Source organism: Thermobia domestica, chromosome 4, assembly GCF_964235325.1.
Source record: "Thermobia domestica chromosome 4, izTheDome1.hap1.1, whole genome shotgun sequence".
In the NCBI taxonomy this organism is placed as follows: domain Eukaryota; kingdom Metazoa; phylum Arthropoda; class Insecta; order Zygentoma; family Lepismatidae; genus Thermobia; species Thermobia domestica.
The window spans coordinates 320,408,674-320,431,726 of NC_137457.1; the positions used below are offsets into that span (position 1 = coordinate 320,408,674).

The window sequence follows — 23,053 nt, forward strand, 5'->3', positions numbered from 1 at the left end:
GTTTTTACGAAAACCGGTTTTGCTCATTCCAACTACTAATATGTTACGAAGGCTCCAATACACACAAGTCAGACCATACATACTTTTCAATATAGAAGATGAAACTAACTGAACTGCATTCCACGTGAAGTATCTAATGAAATTTAAATGACATCATCGGTCGAAGAATTAGCGGAGCGCCCACTCGTGTGACACTTCAATACAAAACACAGTATATTTCACACTGATTCTTGGCGCCAAACCTTGCACCAACTTAATTCTGCTCGTAACATTACAAACTAACAGCTAGATGGCACCACGCGTCAGTAGAACATTACAACGACCAATGGCAGGTGCAGAAATGCAAAAGTAAGCGCTGCGCTCACCCCTCAACCGATGAAGGGTTAAACTACATGCCAGGTTAGATTTTTTAAAAAAACAATGAATCCAAAATACAAAGAGACTGTCGAAGAATCTTCAGTGGTTTTGCATGACGACTGTTTACTTTCTGTGCACTTGTTTTCTTTTCAGTTGTTGCATTTTGTATGAACACTACGACTCTTCTTTCTTTTTAAGTTCATTGTACTTTCTTAGTTTAACCCCTTTCTGCATGATTTTTTCTTTTAGCGAAAACAAATAATCGTATTGGAAATCTTCATATGGAAACTTGAAAAATGAATTGAAACTTGAATTTTAGATTTTTCACTTAATTCTGATGAGAAAATAAGTACGTGTTATATATGACACACTATGTATAGTAAGGTAAACTTTCCTAGAAGTACGCAGGGAATGGGTCTTGCCATATATATCACTTCAGACAGTAATATCTATACTATACTATAGGATTACTACATCTATACATTACTCTCAGTTCTTTGGGGAAAGTGCGCACAATGTTTCGCCCAAATATTATTATCACTGACAAAAATCCACTGCTTCACAAAAACCACAAAAAAAGCGTTTAACCGCCTAATACAATTCACAAAGAACATGCCAGATGACACCAAAATCTCTTTCTTATTCATGCCCGTCAATATCTCACACAGCAGACGAAACAATCATTTGGCGCCTTTGATAAATCACACAAAAGCTCAAGTGAAAAAAAGGGATGTGCCATGCGGTAAGTGGTTAAGTTGTTAATTTGTTCAATGAGGACTTCTTTTCTGTTTTTTTTTAGCATTTATTTTTCAAATATTCTTAACAGTGCCGGATATAGAAGGTAAAAACTGGGGGGGCAGCAAGAACCCATACTATGATAGATATATCAAGAGTTTACTATGAACTTTCAAAAATATATAGATAATAGGTTAAGTTACTTTCCTTACACAAAAAACTGGAGGGCATGGGCCCCATCGACCCCGGGATAGATCCGACCCTGATTCTCAAAATAAAGAAAAACTAAGAAAAAAATATATCCTCAACAGGATTGTTGAAAATACTGTATACTTAAGAGTAGGCTAAGCATGCCCTTTACAAGTATGACAATTAAGAGTGCCGATCCTGGGGAGTCGCCCCGCCAAAGCTCATATGGGCCCCCCTTATTGTATTTATGAACATACAATATTTGACATAATTTGAATGCAATTTGTCTTAAAATCCTCATATATATACCTTCTGCATCTGAATGGGCCCCCCGTCAATTTACAGAGAAATCGGCGCCCTTGATGACAATGGTACATTTCAAATTTTGTAATGCATACCTCCTTGAAAACAAGATTTGATGGGGTAACATTTTCACAGAAACGACTAGGGGATATCTCAGTATATAGTGCGTGGATAATAAATTTATACTCACATTTATTAAGCATAACGTTGGTCCCATTGTAATCAGACAATTTCGAATCAATATTGCTTTATTTTGTTTCGTAATTTTCTAATTATATGAGGGGGTGATCAGAAAGTAATGTTACAAAGCCTACAGTGAAACCTATGTATTATTTCATACAACCAATACAGCCAACAGATAAAAAAAATACATTAGATTATTTCTCGACATGGTCTTCATATTGGGTGAGGCACTTGTCGCATTGTAGGATGAGTTTGAAAATTCCATGCTGATAAAAATTCTGTCTTTGCGTGTTCGGCCACGGTGTCACGAAGCGATTCACCTTCTCGTCTGAAGCAAAGTGATGACCTCCCAGGTGCTCCTTCAAGTGCGGAAACAGACGAAAGTTGGTTGGAGTGACGTCCGGACTGTAGGGAGGGTGGTCGATGGTGTCCCAGCAAAACTGCTTTAACAGCGTGGTAATCCTCTGGACCGTATGCGGGCACCAATCTACGACATGATGACGAGACATTACAGTCTCTCCATAAACCTCTATGAACTGACGGCGAATTTCAGCCACGGTTACACGTTTCGTGCACAGAAATCGAATAACTGAGCGTACTTTTTCGCGAAACCAGTTTTCCAAACGTTGTGTTTACTACAACTAGCAGAGTTGCCAACTCCATGTATTAAAATTACCGCACACTCCTCATTCCTGTAAAACAACGAAACTCCAGAAATATCTGCCTTGTAACCTTGGTTTCTGATTCTCCCTTGTACTAAAACTATGTACAGTCCGCAGCAAAAAAACTGCAACATGAGCATTTAAATTTGTTGTGAAACGACAAAGACTTTTGCTCCAAAATACGTGTGTAGGGGAGGACGCCGAGGTTTCTCCTAGCGTGATTCGTGCCTCTTAGACGTTATGTTGATTCACTGCGCTGTTAGGCGTAGTTTCACAATAAACTTACATGCTCATGTTGCAGTTTTTTTTTTTGCTGCGGACTGTACCAAAGTAACCACGTTTTACGGTAGGTTAAAACTGTTAACTGCCTTCTAGTAAATTTTTTTGAAAAATCTTTGAAAAGTAGTACCAAAACCACAAAAACCTCGATTTCACCCTTAATCACTTATACTGAATATGAAATAACTAGAGTATAAAGAAACTTATGTTAATAAATTGAAAATGTATAGCATCTGCAGGCAAATGATTGTAATTAGAGGGACGTACTCACCTGACAGGTGCATTGGGCGCACTGATTGGCTTCCGTGATCCGCATCCCTGAGTCATTGGACGGAAAGCTCTGGCCATCCTTATAGATGTGGCCGTTATGGATGCAGGAGATGACTCCGCCTTTTGGAGTGGACGATGGGGTGGTTCGGGATTCTGCAATTAACACAGAAAACATCAAAAGGTTAATTTCCTCATGCCATAATATGATATTGAGTGTAAACGTCTACCTAACTTTGAATGATAAAAGTCACGTTCTTGCAAGAAAATAGCTTTCGATGTCAGGATTAACCCTTAGAACTTCTGAAAGTTCACAGTGCTTTTGTCGGTTAGTCTGTGTATCTGAAGGACAAAGATAAACGGAGAAAAGATCATACTTATTTTATTGTACCTACCTATACAGTTCGTACAGGATCATCTACTGTAATTAATTAATTTAAATATACGCCACAAGCAAAAAAATTTTGTCTTTTCGTTCTTTTACGAAACCATTTTTTTATACACTGTGCGCCATATAAATTACTATGGCTATGTGCATCCTTATACTTGCTCTAAGGGAAAATGCGACTGTGACAACTTCTTCCTAACACTTCATTGTTTTTATTCTTATGCAGATGAACACAATTCAATGATCTTACTTATAGATGTATTTGCAGCCTTTTAAATAACAATTATATACCTAGAAGATAACTTGAAACAACTTAGAAATGGATGGTAGCTGCAATAATGTTGAATATGACTTTGTTCATTTTTAGTTAAGCACACAGTTATCCCCTTGTATGTTAGGCAACCAGCCAAGATGAATCGTCAATTTGGTTGCATAAGACACAGCATTCACGATATAGCATTCGGAATCATCAAGTCTAATGAGTTGTGCTCAAACACCCATTTCCAACCAGACGATGCACAGTGGGGCGAAAACGCGAAAAGCTGGCCAACATATGATAACTAACTTATATTCAAATTGAATGAAATTTAGTATTAAGGGGTTATTGAGGTTGCTGATTACAATTCTGGAACTAAAGTTGAAAAAAAGCAAAATGGCGGATCCAACATGGCGGAATAAAATTTGCAAAAGTCGAAAAAGTCGTAGAAATGTTCTCAAAAGTGGCGATAAAGGGGTTATTGAGGTTGCTAATTACGATTCTGCAACTAAAGATGAAAAAAACAAAATGGCGGAATAAAAAGAATGTCAACATACTTCGTAATTTTCACAATGTATCTTTAACAACATTAACTTTTTTCACATATTTTGATGAACAATTACTTGTTACTTACGTTCTTATTTATTAGAAATGTATTATTACTTAAATGACACAAATTATTGGTATTTAATTCGGTTATGATAACTGCAACGGCTTGTCACTGTAACATTAAATGAACAATAATTAATATCAACACGCTTCGTAATTGGCACGTTTTGGCAGCTACGTTTTTATCGACAGCATTAATTAATATTCAGACTACCATTCTACAAATATGAACGTGGTGCATGAGGATGCACATAATGTTTTCAACTCTTTAAGTTAATAAAATATATAAACAATGTGAAAATTTTGCCTGACTTGCGATTCAAATTATAAATTATTATATCATTATTAATTTTTCACTTCATGCACTTATTCTACTTACCATACAATATAGGAAAACTTTACAGATTTAAACGCGTTCGAAAGTTACAACCGTTTCAACGGAAGCGTCACAATTCTTCTATTGTTCTCTACGCATTTGACCTGCTGAAGGGTCTACTTAAGAGTGGTTCAGGTAGTCGGAATAAAGTAAAAACCCTATTCTATTTATGGATTTGGGCCTTTCTAACATCACTCTAGCCAACTACATAAAAAATTTCCTATATTACTAACTTTCGTTTCTTTACTTTTGGCCAGCTTTTTGCGTTTTCGCCCCACTGTGCAATGTATGGAGTTACCACTTTTTGGTAAGCGTAAAGAGAAACACACTTACCAAACATGTGTGGATCGCTGGCAACTCACACCCAAATTTATTTCATAGAATAATTTATTAAGAACAGTAGAAGGGAATGCATTAATGAATGAAAATTGCAATGAGACTTTTAAACTAAGAACACGCGAAACAGGAATTTTACAGCATAATGAACCATTTGAACTTGTGCTTCGAATTTTCGGGTAAATGGGTATCCAGCCTCCTGCTCGTTACCCAATACATTCGGTTTTATTTGGTCGAATGCACGCTCAGGATCGTGTGACCTGTTAAAACCGATAGAACTTTTCGACCCGCTAGAACCGAAACCTGTTGAAACCCTCATTCCCAATAGGCTAATTATGAATTCTGACATTCAAAATATATAATTTTGTGTTGTACTAATCAGTTGAAATAACCTTTTCTTGAAAGATTACTGACAAAATATGTGGTTTTCATATAATTCCAAATGCTTTGCCGCGAATGCTGTGTCTTATGCAACCAAATTGACGATCCATCATGGCTGGTTGCCTAACATACAAGGGGATAACTGTGTGCTTGTGCTATCCATTAAGAAGGTGCTATGTCGTTCTGCAAGTTAACTGAAAATGAACAAAGTCATGTTCAACATTGCTTAAAAGAGATAAAGGAAAGAATTAAAACTCTTCAAAATGAGAAACACACACCTCACTCTTTGGCAAATATAAGTGATTTTTTAACAAATAGTTTCAGAGTAAAATTACACCTTCGAAACTAAGTAGCAGATCTGCTTGCATCACGTCCATGTCAGGCCGGTAGCCAGCCCAAATATGTAGGCGGGCCCGGCTGAAGTTAGAGAGGCCTTATCCAATCATATTATAGTTCATCACCATATTATAGTTCATTTGCAAGCCTACCGTGAAAATTTTGGGGGGCCAGCAAAAATTTAGGGTGGCCCGGCCCCCTAGACCCTCCTGGAAACGAGCCTGGTGCGTGTCATCCTGGATTTGATTTCAGGTGAAGCATAAAGTCTCAAATAGTCTTGCTTACGAAACAAGAGTTTAGGCCTGAGTTTCTCAACCTTTTTTCCTTTTGGGCACACCAAAGTACGTTTCAATCTTTCGCCACACCCCTGCCTGTCAATTGTTTCTATATTGCATCATGTTTTACCTCCACCTATTACGGTACAAGTAATTTCAATAACATGTAAAAGAGTCGTATTATTGAAATTACTCTTCTGTGACCAGTGTTTCATTCGAAAGGAAAAATGAACAGCATTAAAAGTAAACTTTCCATCTTTAAACTTGGAAGACAAGTGTGAAATCAAGTCGATTAGCGATAAATTTTTATTTTCTACTGAAGATCATTTCTTTTTCGGAAGATCTTAAAAGACATTAAAAATCTCGTAACACACCTGACGTGTATTCGCGACACAGCAGTTGAGAAACTCTAATTTAGGCTGTCTCTTCTCGATACAGTGGCGTGAGATTGATATGTATTTGTATTCGAAGATCTTTATTTCGTTACAAAATAATGTCACATCTCGCTTGGCGGGGAACCCTACTCCTAAATGTTGTTACGTATCCTTTAAACAGAAGGTTCTGTCTAACATACCCTCGGTGCTGAAAGCGAATGTTAAACAAAAAATAATCAATTTTCTAAGTATCGAGACCATGGATGCAGGCCCGTAGTCAGCCCAAAAAATGTAGGGGGGGAGCGGTAGAAGTTAGTTGGCCCGATCCACCATACTATAGTTAATCACTATATTATAGTTCATTTGCAAGTGTACCATGAAAATTTTAGGGGGGCTCGACCCCCTCTAGGCTCCACGTGGATACGGACCTGCATGGGTGGTCTGGTCATCCTGGCAAACTGGTCAAATTTTCTCTATTATGGCAATCCCCACAAGAAACTATTTAATAACTGAAATAACATGAATAAATTTCTCTGAAATGTTTACAACATTTTTCTAGAATAATACACAACATTCGTGAATATTGCGAATCTTTGTAGCTAACAACTTTTCAAGGCGAGTATAAGGTTTGTTAATCTGAAATTGCAACTACATTGCCGGGTCACTATGCTGTCTTCTGTGATCAACCAACATTAAACTAAAACACCATTTTGGTACCCTCCTAAGTTAGTGTTGCCGGTCTTAAGTTGTGTTTCAATTTGCTGGTGTTTATGTACTTGGTAGATAGAGCGTTTCATGGATAGATTATACAGAGAAAAAATGTAGATTACATGCGTAACTCCTGTAGTTTTTAGACTTAAGATATGGCTATATGAACATTGTACGCCAAACGTATAACGGAAAACCTATTTTTAATAATACTTTCTGTATAAGTGTTCTATCTATACGTATTTTCTGTATGAAACAAAGGACTGTATATAAGCGGTACGGATCTCACATACATAACGTATAGCTGACATATGTAACATATGTGTACTTATGTAATATATGAAGGAATGTTAAATGCCAGACATCCTGCAGCGACACGATGTAACATCTAAGCGGAAAAAAAGACAGTACGTATGTAGTATGTGGACAACATATGCTTCGTAGAAATTTCCGTAGTAAACATATGGATGTGGTATATTTGTATAATATTCCACTGTCCGGATAACGGATTTTTCTCAGTGTAATTTCAACAAGGTAAGATGGTTTTGATACATCCCCTCTCTGACAGTTGGTATGGCGACCTTCCAATATTTGCACCATTCCCCTTTCATTGGAATTCATCTACATCTGATTCGTCTCCTTATTTTTCAATATATAATGTACAGTGAGCTCCAAAATAATATTGAAATCTGATAAAATTCCTTTTTCAACCGAATGTCTTACTGACTTTTGAAAATGGTACATAAAAAGTATACTGAAAACTTGGCAGTGTAGGTAAACAACAGACGCAGTGTGTCTTTCAGACATAATGTTCCGGGGGGGAGAGCACTTAGTATTCCGGGAGGGCATTGCTGGTACTATTCTATTTATTATTATATTTTAAATGTATTATTTTGGTCTTTTCCGAGGGAGTCACTCTCAGAGCTCCGGGGGGCAGTGCCCCCCAAAAAAACATGTCTGGAAGAAACACTGAACACACGTACGAACTTATTAATAATTTAATATTTCATTCTAATACCTGTCTAACTGTTTTACGCTGGTTAACTCCCTGACAGATATTCATTTTCTACGCATGTACTAACTTTCAATACACTTTCCGTCCAAAGTAAAGTCCGGGTAGGAAAATTTTTGTCCACGAGCTTTCACGTCGAAAATGGCCTGAAACAAGGAGATGCGTTGTCGCCATTATTATTTAACTTTGTGCTGGAATACGCTATAAGGAAAATCAAAGATAGCAACCAGGGCCTAGAGTTGAACGGCATTCATCAGGTGATGGCATATGCTGATGATGTAAATCTAATAGGGGATGATAGGAGAACAGTAGAAATAAATGCAGAGATCTTATTAAATGCTTGCAGGGACATGGGTTTAGAAGTAAATGCAGAGAAAACTAAATACATGGAAGTGCGTTGGGACCGTAATACTTCAAATTGTGGAGGCGTTAAAATATTAAATAATACTTTTGATAAAGTGGATACTTTCAAATATTTAGGATCAATATTAACAGACGAAAATCATATTCACGAAGAAATTAAATGCCGACTAAAAGCAGGGAATTCGTGTTACTATTCGATTCAAAATCTCTTGTCGTCGCGAATTCTGTCGAAGAATTTGAAGCTTAAAATATATAAAACGATAATCATGCCTGTTGTTCTGTATGGTTGCGAAACATGGTCACTTACTCTGAGGGAAGAACATAGACTGAAAGTATTTGAGAACAAGATCCTGAGAAGAATATTCGGACCCAAGAGGAACGAGAATGGGGAATGGCGGAAACTTCATAACGAGGAACTACATAGTTTATACGGTTTACCCAACATTGTTAGGGTCGTCAAGTCTAGGAGGCTTAGGTGGGCAGGCCATGTAGCTAGAATGGAAGAAAGTAGAAACGCTTTCAAAGTCTTGACTGGAAGACCCATAGGAAAACGACCATTAGGAAGACCTAGGCGCAGATGGGAGGATAATATTAAGATGGATCTCGCAGAGATAGGAATACAAAGTAGAAACTGGATGCAGTTAGCTAAGGATAGAAGTCAGTGGAGAGCTTTTGTGAACGCGGCATTGAACCTCCGGGTTCCATAGGCCATAGAGTTAGTTAGTTAGTTAGTTCCGTCCAGACTCATATTTATTTCAAACAAAATAAGTTTCGTTTCAGATTGCGAAAGTAAGGCACGCTTCTAAACTACGCTTTTTTGTTTTTACACTGAACGTCATTAAAAATGCGACAGTAAGAAGAAGACAAAATACCAGAGCCAAAAGCGACAGGCAAAGACCTAACACTAGATCTAGCAAATGACAAAACATACTGCTCTGTGCGACACGTGATAAATTGCGGCCGACTTTCAGGTGTGAGAGGATTCTGTAACATTGATCAAATGTGTTAAAGTGGAGAGGGAACTAGGGAACGCCGGACAGGGAAGTAGAGGAAAATTGTTAAGTTGAGTTGATTTTAAGTTTAACGTCCCGTTCAGCAGCGAGGCTATATGAGACATGGATCTACTGATTAACATGGAATCCGAACCACATGAGCTCTCGCCGGGAATCGAACCCGGGTCTCCCACGCCTAGAGGAAAATTGTGTCTAGCTTCGAGGTGTAGGACAATATATGCAATGTTAGGACTCGGGTTATCCAAATGGAATGTAGTCCTAGGCAGCATCTACACTAAGGGATCACAATCGGGCCCAACTCCTGTTGACTTGTCAAATATCCCTTAGTGTGTAGGATGCACCAACGGGCACGGAATTTGGCGATGCAAAATGCAGACTTCGCTCAGTTTAGTTCCATGGTAGCGCCAAATACGGATACGGCCAGTACACGTTGCAGAGAAGCGCGGTTCGTCTTAAAACAGGATGTCATGGTACTCATGTCTCCAGTGCGACGTTCGCGATACCATTATAGTCTCCCATATCTGTGATTAGTGGAAACAGCATTAATAGATACCGTACACGTACTTTGTTTTACAACATTTTTTGAAATTATTTTGGTTATACAAGGCATCACGTGTAAACTCAAAGGCAACCACCTGATGCAAGTGAGGTAAAAATTTAGAACTACGTATATCAGTAAGTATGTGCGATTGAATGGAATTGAAAGCATGACCTTTTAAGGAAAGAATACTAACCAGCCTATTTATTTCATTCTGTCTAAAAAAAAAGCCAATGCAATTGTTGCAATTTCTCTATGATCTGTCTCTATTTTCATTACAATTACCCTTTAAATTATTTTAAAACTTCTGTTTTTTCACTGTATATGATATACTTCAACTGACGTTATAAAGTATGGGATTGATACCAACTATGCTATGCATGATATTCCAATATTGGCATTCTAACTTCTCTATTTCGTAATTACTGTCACAGGAGATTTATATGCCATGTTCCTAAAGTTTTTCGAGTTTGTTATAAAATTTTTAACTTAATTAATTTTTGCTTGTGTTAATATATATAACAACAGACGAAAATCATATTCACGAAGAAATTAAATATCGACTAAAAGCAGGGAATTCGTGTTATTATTCAGTTCAAAATCTCTTGTCGTCGCGAATTCTGTCGAGAAATTTAAAGCTTAAAATATACAAAACGATAATCATGCCTGTTGTTCTGTATGGTTGGGAAACATGCTCCTTACTCTGAGGAAAGAACATAGACTGAAAGTATTTGAGAACAAGATCCTGAGAAGAATATTCGGACCCGAGAGGAACGGGAATGGGAAATGGCGAAAACTTCATAACGAGGAACTACATAATTTATACAGTTTACTCAACATTGTTAGGGTCGTCAAGTCTAGGAGGCTTAGGTGGGCAGGTCATGTAGCTAGAATGGAAGAAAGTAGAAACGCTTTCAAAGTCTTGACTGGAAGACCAATCTGAAAACGACCATTAGGTAGACTAGGTACAGATAGGAGGACAATATTAAAATGGATCTCGCAGAGATAGGAATACAAAGTAGAAACTGGATCCAGTTGGCTAAGGATAGAAGTCAGTGGAGAGCTTTTGTGAACGCGGCATTGAACTTCCGGGTTTCATAGGCCATTGAGTTAGTTAGTTAGTTAGTTAATATATATAACTTCCATTTAACTATTCCTCCTTTTTCGAAAGCAAATTCAATCTTTTCAGTCCATCACCGAAGAATCTTTTTTAGTCTCTTTGACCAGTTTTAGAGGACGTTTCAATAACATAAGTTTTGATAAAAGATTACAATCAGTCGGAGCCAGATTGGGTGAATAAGGTGAAAACTGAAGTGATCTTCAGTACAGGTCTTTCAACACTTTCACTCTAATGCTTGTATGTAAATTTCCGTTTCCTGGCATTTTGATACTTTTATTTTAGAAAAAGCATGAATATCAGTCGTAAAGGAAAGGCGGACACGCAAAATTCTTCACAAACAAATCTGTAAATGTTCAATTTGAAGGTGGGTACAACATTTATTGGTATTAATGGATTGAAAAAAAAATGAAATGAAATCTTTGAGTCCCACGGTTATGTCGGCTAGGCTAAAAGAGACAGTGATGATGAGAAATGAATGAAATGGTGGAATGAATAAGGTGGGAGGAAATGGGAGAATCCCAAGAAAACCCACGCACACGGAGTTCTGTCCACCACAAAGCTCCACTTGGCGCGAGCTGGGATCGAACCAAGAACCCCATGCACCAGAGGTGATCGCTCTACCACTGACTTCACCTTCACTTTCATTCTCTGTATCACTTTCCGTCGGAATGGTAGCCGGGGGATCGGGAACAGACTTCTCCATGGGCTACTAGACGAATAACAGATGGTATCACTGGGTATTCGATCTTCCTCTTTTTCTTCGTATTTATATCTTTCTTCAAGCAGGGTAGCATGTAAAAGTAACAGTTTGTTGGTTCACGCAAATGACGGGCATAGCAAAGCGCATGGAAACATTCTTCCCATGCATCCAGACATTGAGAGTAGATGAACAACTCGCACAACAAACGTGGGGAGCCCATGATTTATCCTGGTCTCCAACATGACATCCAAAGTGTAGTAAATATGCTCTTCGCACTGCAGCAGTCAATGGCTTCCTGGAACCACAAATCACGTCCGCACATATGTGGCATACACTGTCCACTGAATTTTTACAAACGCGGGTCATTCTGCACTTCCCTTGAATCACTTTCACTTCGCAATGAAAACAATATGTACAACAGCGATAATGTCCTCACTCATTACTTTCAAACTGCTGATTCACCAGTAACACAAACAGTCTGCCAAACTACTGCTTGAAGCACGCCACGAATACGATTAGAGACGTTAACTAGAGCTAGTTGTAACTTCCAATCATTGCATCAAGTGACTCATGAAACGCTCGCACTAGTTGTTGATAACGTACAACGTTGCCAAGTCGAATATGCAGCAAATACTTGTTAAGAACGACACTTTGTACCGTGTAAAACAATAATTTCAAATCATGAGATTATATTGTCCCATATGAGATTATATGCAAAATATAAAACGCTAAATTACTCAGAAACCTGTGCCAGGAGAGAATTTTAAGTGCGATTTTCGCGTTCTGTTGCCAAAAATCAATAAAGAACGACTACTTTCGTTTCTGTAAAAAAATAAAAAGTAAACAATTGTTGAACAGTGTGAAGGATCCCCATCTTTTAGTGTGTATTACTTCTTTAAGCACATGTTATAACTATAAAACACGTGCTACTGTTTATAAAGCAGACGATACGAAAGAAAACAGGAAGACACGTAGCCGACGCGGTGGAATCCGAAGATGGATGAAACACTAAGAACTCACCTATGAAAGAAGTCCAGGAAAGGACCAAATGATCACTTAACCTAAAACACCTGCTCCTGAGGTCCCATTGGATGGACAAAGGAATTTTCCTACCCACATAATCTCCAGTAACTACAAATACATTGGGCGAAAGAAATTCAGGCCGGTAGCCAGCCCAAAAATGTAGGGGGCGGTAGAAGTTTTTTTGGGGGGCGATCGAACCATATTGCATTTCATCACCATATTATAGTTCATTTGCAAGCCTACCGTGAAAAGTTTAGGGGAGGGCGTAAAACTTCAGGGGGGCCCGGCTACCTAGACCCCATTGGATACGGGCCTGAAGAGATTCCTAATCGTAACGCACCTTCGGGGACTGTTCTGGGAGAAGGAGGATCACTATAAACCGTCTTCTATACTTGTGGAGATGATTCCTTTATAAAACCTTGGAGACTACATTGATCACCGTTCAGACCTAATTCTCAACCTTCATCAACTGAAGCTACTTTAAGTGTGCTGGGGAGTAATATTGAAACACTTATTTTGTATCAGTACAAAGAAACTTTGTAATTATTTCATAGAGGATTATAAAGTTGGTGAAGGGCTAATGTCGGACTACTATTGACTCTTCCAAGTGACATAACAATATTGTTAGAAATTCCTACGTTTCCCATCAATTTACGAAACCCTACGATTATTTCTTGTATTTAATATATGTGATTTGCTACATTACGTATACATTTTCGCGAGCCAGAGGGGGCCCCGGGCCCCACTCTGCCCCACCTTCCGGCGCCCATGTGCCTTTTCCAAGCACCACACAGATGTGATCTATGATCTATGATAAAAAAAATGGAATGAAAATTAAATTAAATCTTCGAATTTTATGTCCCACGGATACACCGTTGGAGCAAAGGAGAAAATGATGGTGCGAAATGAATGAAATGATGAAATATAGAAAGTGGGAGGAAACGGGAGAATCATGAGGTAACCCTCGCACAAGGTGTTTGTCCACCAAAAACCTCATATGGCGCGAGCTGGGATCAAACCAGGGACCCCACGCACCAGAGGTGAACACTCTACCATTCAGCTACAGCGACCCCTGTGGTCTGTGATGCAGAGAGCACGTTAGATCGACGGTGAAGCGCTCACCTCTTGTGCGACAAGTCCCTGGTTGGATTACAAACCATGTGAGTTTGTAGTGGACATTATGCACATAGGTTTCATTGGGCTTCTCCTATTTCCTCCCAGCTTTTCATTCTACCAATAATTCACTATCATTTATCGGTCCTTTTAGCCTACATGGCATAATCGTAGAATATAAAACTTCAAATTTCATTTCATTCCACTTTCTTAGAACAACAGACACACACACACAAAAGAAAATTCTTGTCCGTATGTTAAGAAGTTATCTGTGCTGCTTATTCAAAGATATCGGAGGACAAACTGTCGCCTAAATGGCGCCCAAAATGTTACAAAAAAGGAAAAAAAAGTATTGAACTTACACTCTAAGGCTTTCGTATAGTACGTTGTCATATATAATAGTACTACCTACAAATACATTTGTAAAGAAAAAAGAAAAATAAAAGGTTTCGTATTTCAGAAAGGTTACTTTTCTATTTTTCTTCTTTTTTTTTAAAAATTGACATCAAAAAGAATCGATAACCACGTACGTACTCTTTGGTATGTGGTACTAGTAATAGTATTTATATAGCAAGCGATAGTGTGTACATATGTTTGTAGACAGAAGAAAGAAATATACAAACATTTGTATAGCGTACTCGTTCGAATCTAGAGGTTGTGAATTTCGTTTTGTGTCAATTATCGATAATAGTATTCGTTTTGTAAGCCACCGACTTGCATCGGTTGTAGTAGTACGAAAAAAAAAGGACCAATGATATAGTTTAGAAGGAAAAAAAAAAGAGTAAAAAAATATCTTGAAGAGGACAGAGAATTTGAACACTGTACTGTATTCTCTCCGTCTGAGGCTCTCCAGCCTAACTCTATGGTCCGGGAAAAGAGCGGTGCATTGTGGGTCTTGGGACACGACGGCGCCACTACAGTCATTTGTCACCAGGGACGTTGTTGTAGAGCGAATGTCCGTATGGTCGAAAGGAAGGTTTGGGGATAATACACTGGAACACAGTGGCAGAAGCGATCCTTTGAGGCAACACTGGGCTGTTTCTATAGCAACGAATAGAAGGAAAAAATAGAGTTGTGACTATTATCTTGACTCGAAGAACACTTCCAAAAAAAAAAAAAATTACCTATCACTTGTATCTTTTTGTTTTTCTCTTCTGAAGCAAAATCTTAAATTTAAACAGAAAGGATATATATTATATTTGGAGTCAAGGACATATTAAAATAAGATGTACAAATGAAATTCGTGTTGGATTTTATATACAGTCGGTTTTAAAAAAAACACAACAATTCCCCTTTACTGAAATTCTTAAACGCTTCTGTTGGTTTGTTTCTTTCGACTTCTAACACCCCCATCACTTCTTGCATTATAAGTCATGAAGTCTTAAAACCTTGTTGAGGAATTTGAAAAACATAAGATCTCATTGCAAACTCATTTGTTTGTTTTGTTGAGGTTTAGGGTCTCTCTCCTACAGAGGGCGTAACCCTCTTCGGATAGATGCTCACTTCTTGATGAGAGGGTAAAAAAAACAGCGTCTCTTTTGATATGAGATGTGACTCTTTAGAGTTTCAAGTGCAATCTGAACCAGGTAATGCTTTCAAATTTTAATACTCTCGCACCGGGAATCGAATTCGGGATCATGTGCACCAAAGACTCACACGCTAGCAACCAGACTAACGTAGAGGACTGAAGATTCATTTAAGTTTCTCGCACAAAAGGAGAGAACTGACTTTGTTTACAAGGATTTTTGTTTGTTTCCGTGTTTTAATGTGTGACAATGTACATCCTGTAGTTGTTCGGTTTGTCACAGTGCATACAACGCGAAAATTGGTAAAAAATATGTAAAGGAGCTTTTGGCAAACCAAATTCTTTACAAATTGAAAATTGTTGCCTTGTTTATAGGCAACCAAATTAACATCTAAGCTGTGGGTATTGCATAACACAAGATCTGGTTCACCGAGTGGTATACTATTATCCCATAGGAATGTATAGGGAAGCGACATTTGATTCTTCTACCTCGGAATCAATTGAATGGATTACCTCCATCAACGAACTCAACCATCCAACTTTAGATCTTGTATATCCTGGCCAAAATTGATGGTGACCCATCAGTCTTCCGAACGGATATACGCACAAGCAAAGTAAATATATGAAGGAGCTTTGGGAAAACCAAATTCTTTAAAAATTGAAAACTGTTGCCTTGTTCATAAGCAACCAAATTAACATCTAAGTTGTGGGTATTGCATAACACAAGATGTGGTTCAGCGATTGGTGTACTATCCCATAAGAATGCATAGAGAAGCGACTTTTGATTATCCATACTTCTGGATCAGCTCCATCAATGGATTTGTTTCCTAAATTTTTATCCTCTACATCCTGGGCAAAATTGAAGGTGATTCATCAGTTAATTCGTGAAATTTTTGTCTTCCGGGCGTACAGATAGATAAGGGCAAATATATAAAGGATTTTTTTTTGTAAATCCAATTACTTAACAATTTTTGTATATCACCAACAATTACGATATTAAAAAGCCAAGTAGAGAAAAATAATGATAATTATAAGTTACTCTATAGTCATCACGACTTATGATCCTTCTACAGATTGTTTAGTCTGGTAACTACGTATTTTTGAATTTGTCTTTATAGAAGTTTTCATCAAATGCTTAACCACAAATGTCCTTAACCTAACTCCTGTTGTACCCAAATGCTACTCGGCAACAGTTTCTATTTTTCGCCCTTTACTCTTTATGATACTGTTGCTTACAAGCATAATTACTTTCTACAGTGTTTTACTCATTAATGATAATCTCATTGGTTATTTAATAAGCACTATTGCTTTCATATAATACTAGCAAAATACCTGTTCTTCGCACGGGGATAATACGTTTCATTTTGGACATAAAGGGCAGCAAACTTAGGGATCCCAAAAATTATGAGTTCGATACTAATATCAGTCATTTATATATCGGGCGTCCATAAGGCTTATTTGATTCTGTCTGATGTATACAAACAATGAAGGAAATTTCAGTTCAATTAAGTCATATTTACAGGTCCATTTTGTCTTTTTTCAGTTGTCAAAACTTTTAGAAAAAAAATGTCACTATTTGTATTACTGGAAATAGATTCGTCTAGGTAAGTTTTCAGAACTGACAAGAAGTTAATATGCTTTAGACTGAGCTTCAAGAACTATTACTTCTGTCGCCATCTAGTGATCATATTAACAGCTACGAACTTATATCTATCCAGTTATTAGCACAGCGACTACGTTAAATTACATTAGCTATAATGTATTATCTAATATAAATAAAATAAAGAGTTTGTTTGTGTGTTCGTCTGTCTGTTTGTGTGCGGCCTGGAGACCAGAGACTGGACCAAGAGTTACCAAATTTTGGTCAGGTGTACCTTGGCCCAGGCCCCAGATCAAGACGAAGCCCTTTTCTTTCAAATTTCGAACCAGAGGGGTCTCAAGGGGGGCGTTTACCGGAACCGGCTTGTGAACCAGACAAATTAACCGAGAGTTACCAAATTTTAGTCACGAATACTTTGGTCCAAGCTCCAGACCAGAGTTAAACGTTTTTGTCAAAATTCGGACCAGGAGGAGTCTCAGGGGGTCGTTAACCGGGACATGTAAAAGTAATAGAAAATGACCGATATTAGTGTCGAATTCATAGTTTTCGCTGTCGCTGAAATCATTGGTGAAACTCCGATTGCATTAACTTCCAAATTCACAGCTATTCGGCTCCGAGCCGGGGGTCACCGGAGGGGGGGGGAGGGAGGTGAGATACCGAGACATATAAAAGTAATCCAAAATGACCGACATTAGTGTGAAATCCATAGTTTTCGCGGTTGCTGAAATCAATAGTGACACTTCCATTAGCGATGACTTGCAAATTTAGTTATAATTGTATGGAGGACGGAAGTCAGCGGGGGAGGGGGATACCGAGACATATGAAAAATAGCCCAAAATGAAATGAAATGAAATGAAATCTGTAAGTTTTACGTCCCACGGTTATGCCGGTTAGGCTAAAGGAGACGGTGATAATGAGAGATGAGTGAAATCTTGGAATGAAGAAAGTGGGAGGAAACGGGAGAACCCCGAGAAAACCCACGAGCACGGTGTTTGTCCACCACAAAGTTCACACGGCGTGAGCTGGGATCGAACCAGGGACCCCAAGCACCGGAGGTGAACGCTGTACCACTGAGCCACCGCGCCCCCAAATAACCCAAAATGACCGATATTAGTATCAAATCCATAGTTTTCGCGGTCACTGAGATCAATGCTGATACTCCCACAGGCGGTAACTTCCAAATACAGCCCCCGTGCGCAGCATGGGTATATTCAACTAGTACAGGAATATAATGGGGCGTATAGCCATTACCCATCTAATATGTTTATAGTGCAGCATATATTTACCTTAAACTTACGAATGAACAAGTATATACGGAGGTGGGCATAAGCAATATTTTTGAAAACGGTCCCATGTATACCTCCCAAAAAAGTTTAGCATTAGATCATTGTTAACACTACATGAATAAAAAGGTTTAAAATAGAGCGACCTGTAAATATTGAACAATAGGACTGAAATTTAGGAGGTAAGTAGATTGGAGGAAGAAAATAAGTCTTGTGGAGAATTATTTTTAATAAGTTGATCTTTTGCATTTGGTTTTGGACCATCCTAATATATATATATATATATATATATATATATATATATATATATATATATATATATATATATATATATAGATAGATAGATAGATAGATAGATAGATATAGATATATCGGGTGTTGCAAAATAAGTGTTAAAACTCTTGGGAGATGACTCCTGCCACTGAGACAAGAAAAAAAGTTCTCTTGAACTTTCTTCTATCGGACATAGTTTCGGATCTACAAGGTACCGAAAGCGTGGGAAAATGACTTTCGGATGCCAATAGTTCGGAAACTATTCAACGTAAAAAGGGCGGGTAAAAAATTCACTGAAGAAGTCATTCCTGCTGTATTGAATTTTGCGTTTCACAATCCTACCATGCACGCGCAAGGGATTCCCAAAGGAACGTAGGGTGTCCCGCATAATCTGCCAAATGAAAATTAGTCTAAATGGATATGAATTGATAGGGTTTCTACTAGGTAACAATAATTCGTTTGTATTAAGTCGATATCTGGAACAAATACAAAATGGCGGACATTTTCATGCCCGTTGTGTGTGGTTGCATAATCGCCACGTACGGATGCTGGCCAACATTGACGTTCTGAGTATTAAGTGTAGTGAATTTGTACTCAAATGCTCTAGAAAGACGTCTGGAGTGTCGGTACAGCACAACAGATGATGCAGGGTGATTCACATGTGTGGAAACACTTAACGGGAAATGCCCACAAATGCACTCATACTCAGTAAACGTGAGTTCAAAGCGTCAGAAATGTAAGGATGCAATATGATATTCACGGATGTAATATGATCAAACCGAAGCAATATAATGTTCACGGTTGCATACCAATAAGGATGCAACAACTGAGGCCAAAATAAAATTGTTCAAGGGGACTCACAATGGAACTGGCTAAATTAAAGGAATGTCACTAGTGGGATCAACATGTCCCACTACTGCTGGGACACCGTCCCACGTGCGAAAAATAGGAAAATAACTACTCGAGTCTTGAATCTGAGGACGTGAGCTCCCAGCAGGATTGGAAACTGCGACCACGCGAGTGAAAGCGAGCGCTCTAGCCCTGAGGCTCGAGAGATCTTCACTTTCTCTGTATTTATTTCTTTGAGAAGTACCCACTTTGTTTAGTAAGCGCTCTAATACAGCCTCCCGACATGCTTTTGTGTTTCATTTTCTTACTTCTATTGCACAGTTGTAAACAATCAGAGATTTAAGACGTTTCTTCCTATTTCTCATGTCGTTTTATTTTCCATATGTATGGTGTTCCAGCTGTAGTGTTACATAAGCTAAATTGGTTCATTTTTGTCTTTGTCTTGGCATGTGCACTGTGTGTAAGATATGAATTTCTGGAGGTATTTTCCTATATTTCGAGTACGTCATATGTAACAGAAGACGTGGGACATGATACAAGTTTGTTATTTTCACGCTCTATCAGAATTTGCACTATGGATTAAGAGATTTCTTTTCATATGTATCGACTGTAACTACAATTGTGTTATAGTTACTTTCTACCAAAAAGTGCACCAGATGTAATAACAGAGTGTACAACGTTATATTCCTAGTTTTCGCACGTGGGACGTTGTCCAAGCAGTAGTGGGACATGTTGATCCCACTAGTGACATTTCTTTAGTTTACCCAGTTTCTTTGTGAGTCTCCTTGAACAATTTTATCTTGGCCTCAGTTGTTGCATCCTTATTGGTATGCAACCGTCCAGATCATATTGCATCGGATTGATGGAATATTATTGGTGAATTGGCAATGGCTTTCATGTTCTTGACGTTATTCCTTACATTTCCGACGCTTTGAACTCACGTTTACTTAGTATGAGTGGATTCTTTCTTGGCATTTTCATTACGTGTTTCCACATATGTGAATCATCCTGTTTCATCTGTTGTGCTCTACCAACACTCCAGATGTCTTTCTAGAGCATTTGAGTACAAATTCGCTACACTTAATACTCAGAACGTCAATGTTGGCCAGCATCCGTACGTGGCGATTATGCAACCACACACAACGGACATGAAGGTGACCGCCATTTTGTATTTGTTCCAGTTATCGACTTAATACAAACGAATTATTGTTGCCTGGTAGAAACCGTATCAATTCATATCCATTTAGACTAATTTTCATTTGGCAGATTATCCGGGACACCCTACGTTCCTTTGGGAATCCCTTGCGCGTGCATGGTAGGATTAAGAAACATGCAAAATTCAATACAGCAGGTATGACTTCTTCAGTGAATTTTTTACCCGCGCTCTTTACGTTGAATAGTTTCCGAACTATTGGCATCCGAAAGTCATTTTCCCACGCTTTCGGTACCTTGTAGATCCGAAACTATGTCCGATAGCCGAAAGTTCAAGAGAACTTTTTTTCTTGTCTCAGTGGCAGGAGTCACCTCCCAAGAGTTTTAACACTTATTTTGCAACACCCGATATATATGTTACGTGTTATAGCCTGCCAAAAACATGAAAAAAAAATGAATTCTAAAGATCCATAGCTCCAAATCTATGGGACCTACCGTAGTCGGGTCAAGACTTCACTTAGGAACTAGTATGTGCTCTATCCAAAAATACATGTTTTAGAGTCCTAAGGTACTCACGCAACAATTTTTATGGAGGTAGTTGGAGAGTGCCTTATATCATAGGCCCGTAGTCAAACTCCCTCTATAAAAATTGTTGCGGAAGTACTGCAGGATTGTAAAACCTGGATGTTTTGATAGGGCACATACTAGTTCCTAAGTGAAGTCTTGACTCGACTACGGTAGGTCGCATAGTTTTGGAGCTATGGATCTTTAGAATCTTTGGAGCTTTTGGCGCTTTGAGAGAGGCGATGAATAATGAAAGTGAATGCTGATGGAAAAAAATGGTGGAATGAGGTTGTGGGAGGAAACGTAAGTGGTTCCGAGAAAACCTGCGGACATAATGTTGTTCACCAGAAATTTATTTAGTCGTGGATCGAACTAGGGTTCCCACGCACCAGAGATAAGCGTTCTACCACTGAACCATCGAGCCCACGTGATTTGCAAAACACTTGTTTAGGTAGGTGTCATCTTTGTCAACATAAGGAAAGTGTAATTCAATGTTACTTTCCAGGAACTTTATTTCCTGTGTTTGTTTCGTGAAAGTTTAATATTTCTTGCTCTGCAGGGAGATATTTCAACTTAACTGCTGTTAATTACTCCTTCTGAGAAATATTCCTTAATTATAATTGACCGTATTACGGCCAATACTGCACACTAACAATATATAATTAGCTATTTTAAGGCAATGATGCTTGGAAGTAAACATCCTGTATTTTGTATTGAAAATACAAACATTAATTTAAAAATTACGAAATTATGGTCAACAAGAAGTGTTTTAACCATCAAAACAAAACCACGCGTATGTTTCAATGCGTACCAATTAAAGGCTTAAACGTTCCAAAACTCAACACTATTTTCCTTTTGCCATTTCTATAAAAACCAGAAAGACGTAGTGAAAAGAATATTTCTGGCAGGGGCGGATCCGGGGGGAGGCAGAAGAGGAAACTTTCTTATTTTATATATATATAAAACCCATCTCAAAATTTGGAGCTCTTAAAAGTAGCAGTACAGAAGTCGGTCCTGGATCCGCCCCTGATTTCTGGAGCATTTATATGAAATAAGTAGATTTCGATTTACAGTGTGAAATAACAGTAGACCTCTAAACTATCTGAATTCAGTACTAAAACTACAAGTACTACAGTTCCAACTTCTAGTTGCGATAGAGGGATTAGATCCAAGATAGACTCTATTTTCTAGTCAATGAATCCATACCAAAAAGCCATTAATCTATATTATATCTCTTACTATTTTTGCTCCATGGAGACCAATATTAAAACCGGAAGTAGTGCTAAATTTCTATTAGTTCCGGTTTTAGTAGAGATTAGGAATTAGACATCATATTTCTGGGCTTTTGGTATCTATGCCCAGTTTAGCCGATCACGTATGACAGATGACATTCCTCGGTGATCCCACTATCCGAGGAAAGGGAAGAAAGGAAGGATTGGGGAAGGAAGGAAGCAGCCTGGGTATGTTGGGTACCATCCCGGCATTTGTTTGGTGTGCATGAGGAAAACCTCACTTAGCATGGCTAGCCTGGAGAAGCTTTTTCACTATTTCGACTGAATTATCTCCACCGAGAATCGAACCCGGCATCGCTCGCACCAAAGGCGACAGCATTAGCGACTACGCTACACGGGGCCAGCCGGTATTAGTAGAGAGATGTAGTAGAAAATAGTATATAATCTTTAGACGCTAAATCGATTTTTTTTTTTTAAATTTCGCCGTCTATCATCACATTTGTTCTATGGCGATCAACATTGAAGTTAGAAATTGTTGATTCTTAGCACTTTCGCTTTGAATATAGGGTTAACGGAAAAAATAGAACCTATTTTTTTGGAACGTTAGATTGGTTCTAAAATACCAATTTTGTCAATTTCTTGCATTTTTTGCTGTAAGGCGATCATAGTTGAAACCGGA

At 38.3% G+C, this 23,053-nt stretch overlaps 1 protein-coding gene across 1 annotated transcript in view; it reads right to left on the reverse strand.

Moving 5' to 3' along the window:
* LOC145684374 (chordin-like protein 1) overlaps window positions 1–23,053 on the reverse strand; it is a 268,863-nt gene that overhangs the window by 68,210 nt on the left and 177,600 nt on the right. The window contains exon 5 of the mRNA XM_081756620.1: window positions 2,980–3,131. Coding sequence (XP_081612746.1) covers window positions 2,980–3,131 — 152 coding nt within the window. The remainder of the gene's footprint in view (window positions 1–2,979; window positions 3,132–23,053) is intronic.